The sequence below is a fragment of the Emydura macquarii genome, unplaced genomic scaffold, assembly GCF_026122565.2.
Source record: "Emydura macquarii macquarii isolate MOO-44397 ecotype Brisbane River unplaced genomic scaffold, CSIRO-AGI_Emac_v2 contig_1946, whole genome shotgun sequence".
Lineage (NCBI taxonomy): Eukaryota > Metazoa > Chordata > Testudines > Chelidae > Emydura > Emydura macquarii.
The window spans coordinates 212,651-214,952 of record NW_027132083.1 but is presented as its reverse complement, the minus strand read 5'-3'; the positions used below and the strand labels follow the sequence as shown (position 1 = coordinate 214,952).

Below are 2,302 nucleotides of genomic sequence, written 5' to 3'. Positions count from 1 at the left end.
CACGGTTGAGATCAGTAGAGGTTTTGAGCTGTGGGCTAGAGGGTAAGGAGGCTAGTGGCGAGCTGGTTCTGCTGTGGGGACCTTTGCCCAAAATGTGTTGAATTTGAGAGAATGCTGAAAACCCCAACTCTTTACCTGCCCAATATCTGCTGTAACCATTAGCAAGTATTTTAAATGAAAGGCCTGGAGAAAAAGGCCCCAATCCAAAGCCTACTGATGTTAATGGAATTATGTCCTCCGACTGTAGTGGGTTTAGGGTGAGATCGACGAAATTTAGGTCTAAGACACATTTGCCCCTGGCATAAGCAGAGGCTTCTGATGAACCCAACGGGCGGTGCCCCCCCTTCTTCCAGAGCTGACTGACCCCTACTATGTATCTAATTTACAGGGTCTCTTCATTCCATGTGTTGTGTTTTATTGAAAGGAAGGACACTGCCGTGAGACTTGCAAAAGATGCCACAACAAGAAAACCTGTCAGATTCCAACAGTGCAGGCTCTGATCCGTCAATGTTCTTCCTGACTGGCATCCCGGGGCTGGAAGCCACGCACCTCTGGATTTCCATCCCCTTCTGCTCAGTGTTCACTGTGGCCCTTCTAGGGAACTGCACCCTCCTGTATGTTATCAAGACAGATCCCTCTCTCCACAAGCCCATGTACTATTTCCTCGCCATGCTGGCCGTCGTCGACCTGATTTTATCCACAACCATCATTCCAAAAACACTGAGCATCTTCTGGTTTAATTCCAGGGAGATCAGCTTTAATACCTGCCTGGTACAGATGTTTTTTCTTCATTCATTCTTTAACGTGGAGTCTGGTGTGCTGGTGGCCATGGCCTTTGACAGGTACGTGGCCATCTGCAACCCCCTGAGATACACCACCATCCTGACCAATTCAGTGATAGCAATTATCGGATTGGTGGCTTTGGCCCGACCTGTTTTCATAAGGATCCCTCTGTATGTCTTCCTTAGGAGGCTGTCCTTCTGCCGGTCCCACGTCATCGCCCATTGCTATTGCGATCACATGGCAGTGGTGAAGCTGGCCTGTGGCAACACCACATTTAATAACATCTATGGGCTCTTCTTAACTTTCTTCATCGTGGGACAGGATCTGACGTTCATTGCCGTGTCTTATGTCAAGATCCTAAGGACTGTGTTAAGCCTGGCTTCCAAAGAAGAACAGCTGAAGGCTTTTGGCACTTGTATCTCCCACCTTTGCGCCATCTTAATTGTTTACACCCCAGTGGTTCTATCCTCAGTAGTTCACAGATTTGGCCACCTAGTTGCTCCTCACATACACGTGCTGATGAGCAGTTTCTACTTCGTCTTTCCTCCCATGATGAACCCCATCGTATACGGAGTGAAAACCAAAGAGATTCACTCTAGGGTGCGTCTCCTGTTCCGAAGGAAAAACTTCTAAGCTGAACATTGTGTGGAGTCTACTACTTGGAAACCCATCAGCTAGATCACCATCCCCCTAAAACTCATCAGCAGAGTTAGTGCAGACGTACGGTACTGCAGCATCTTGTATCCTGGACCATTTTAATGCTCTTCACATACTATATAGTGAAGGATTTGAGCATGTTGGAGTGGGAACGACCTCTCTTTTGCAGGGGTCATGGATTACATTCCCTTATCTCTCCCTGAACTGTGCTGTCCATCATGGAAGTTGTACTTAGCTGTGGTCCTACCTTATTTGTCCTTCACTGGCAAGAGGGCTAGACTTGGTAATTCCTGGCACATAGGGAGTTAAAGTAACTTGCGTAACGTCACCCAGCAGCCCAGTGACTGATCTAGAAACTCATCCAGGTCTCTGGTATGCCAGTCCAGTGCTCTATCCACTAAGCCCTGCTGCCTCCATGACAATGAGATTATTTCCATTTTAATGAGATGATTTCATGGCTTGCAATGGATTTGAGATGGTGTTTCTCTTGTAGAGAGTGCCCTACCTCACTCTCTTTCAATCCTACCCGAACTTCAATACCATTCAACACCTAGATTTGATTTAACCAGGGCCCAGCCAAATTCTAACAAAGTCAGTGACCTAAAAAAGCACTCTATCTAGCTCGAAAGCTTTTGTCTTTCATCAACAGAAATTGGGCCAATAAATGATATTGCCTCCCACATCTTGTCTCTCCAGATCAGTGGGGTCCATTTATTGACTTCAAAGGTATCATGTTGGTGATGAGTATGAATTAGGAACACGTTTTACCACCTTTCACCCAAAGTGGATCACAGAGCTGTGTAAGAACTGTGGGACTCATCCTCAGATGTGATGAAGTCCCATAATTCTTACTGGCTGCAGT

General features: G+C 46.6%; 1 protein-coding gene across 1 annotated transcript; it reads left to right on the top strand.

Moving 5' to 3' along the window:
- The first annotated feature begins 453 nt into the window (after positions 1-453).
- On the top strand, positions 454-1,416 carry LOC137159836 (olfactory receptor 52K1-like). The gene has a single exon (XM_067558295.1). The coding sequence runs from the start codon at positions 454-456 to the stop codon at positions 1,414-1,416; it is 963 nt and encodes a 320-aa protein (XP_067414396.1).
- The last annotated feature ends 886 nt before the right edge of the window (positions 1,417-2,302 follow it).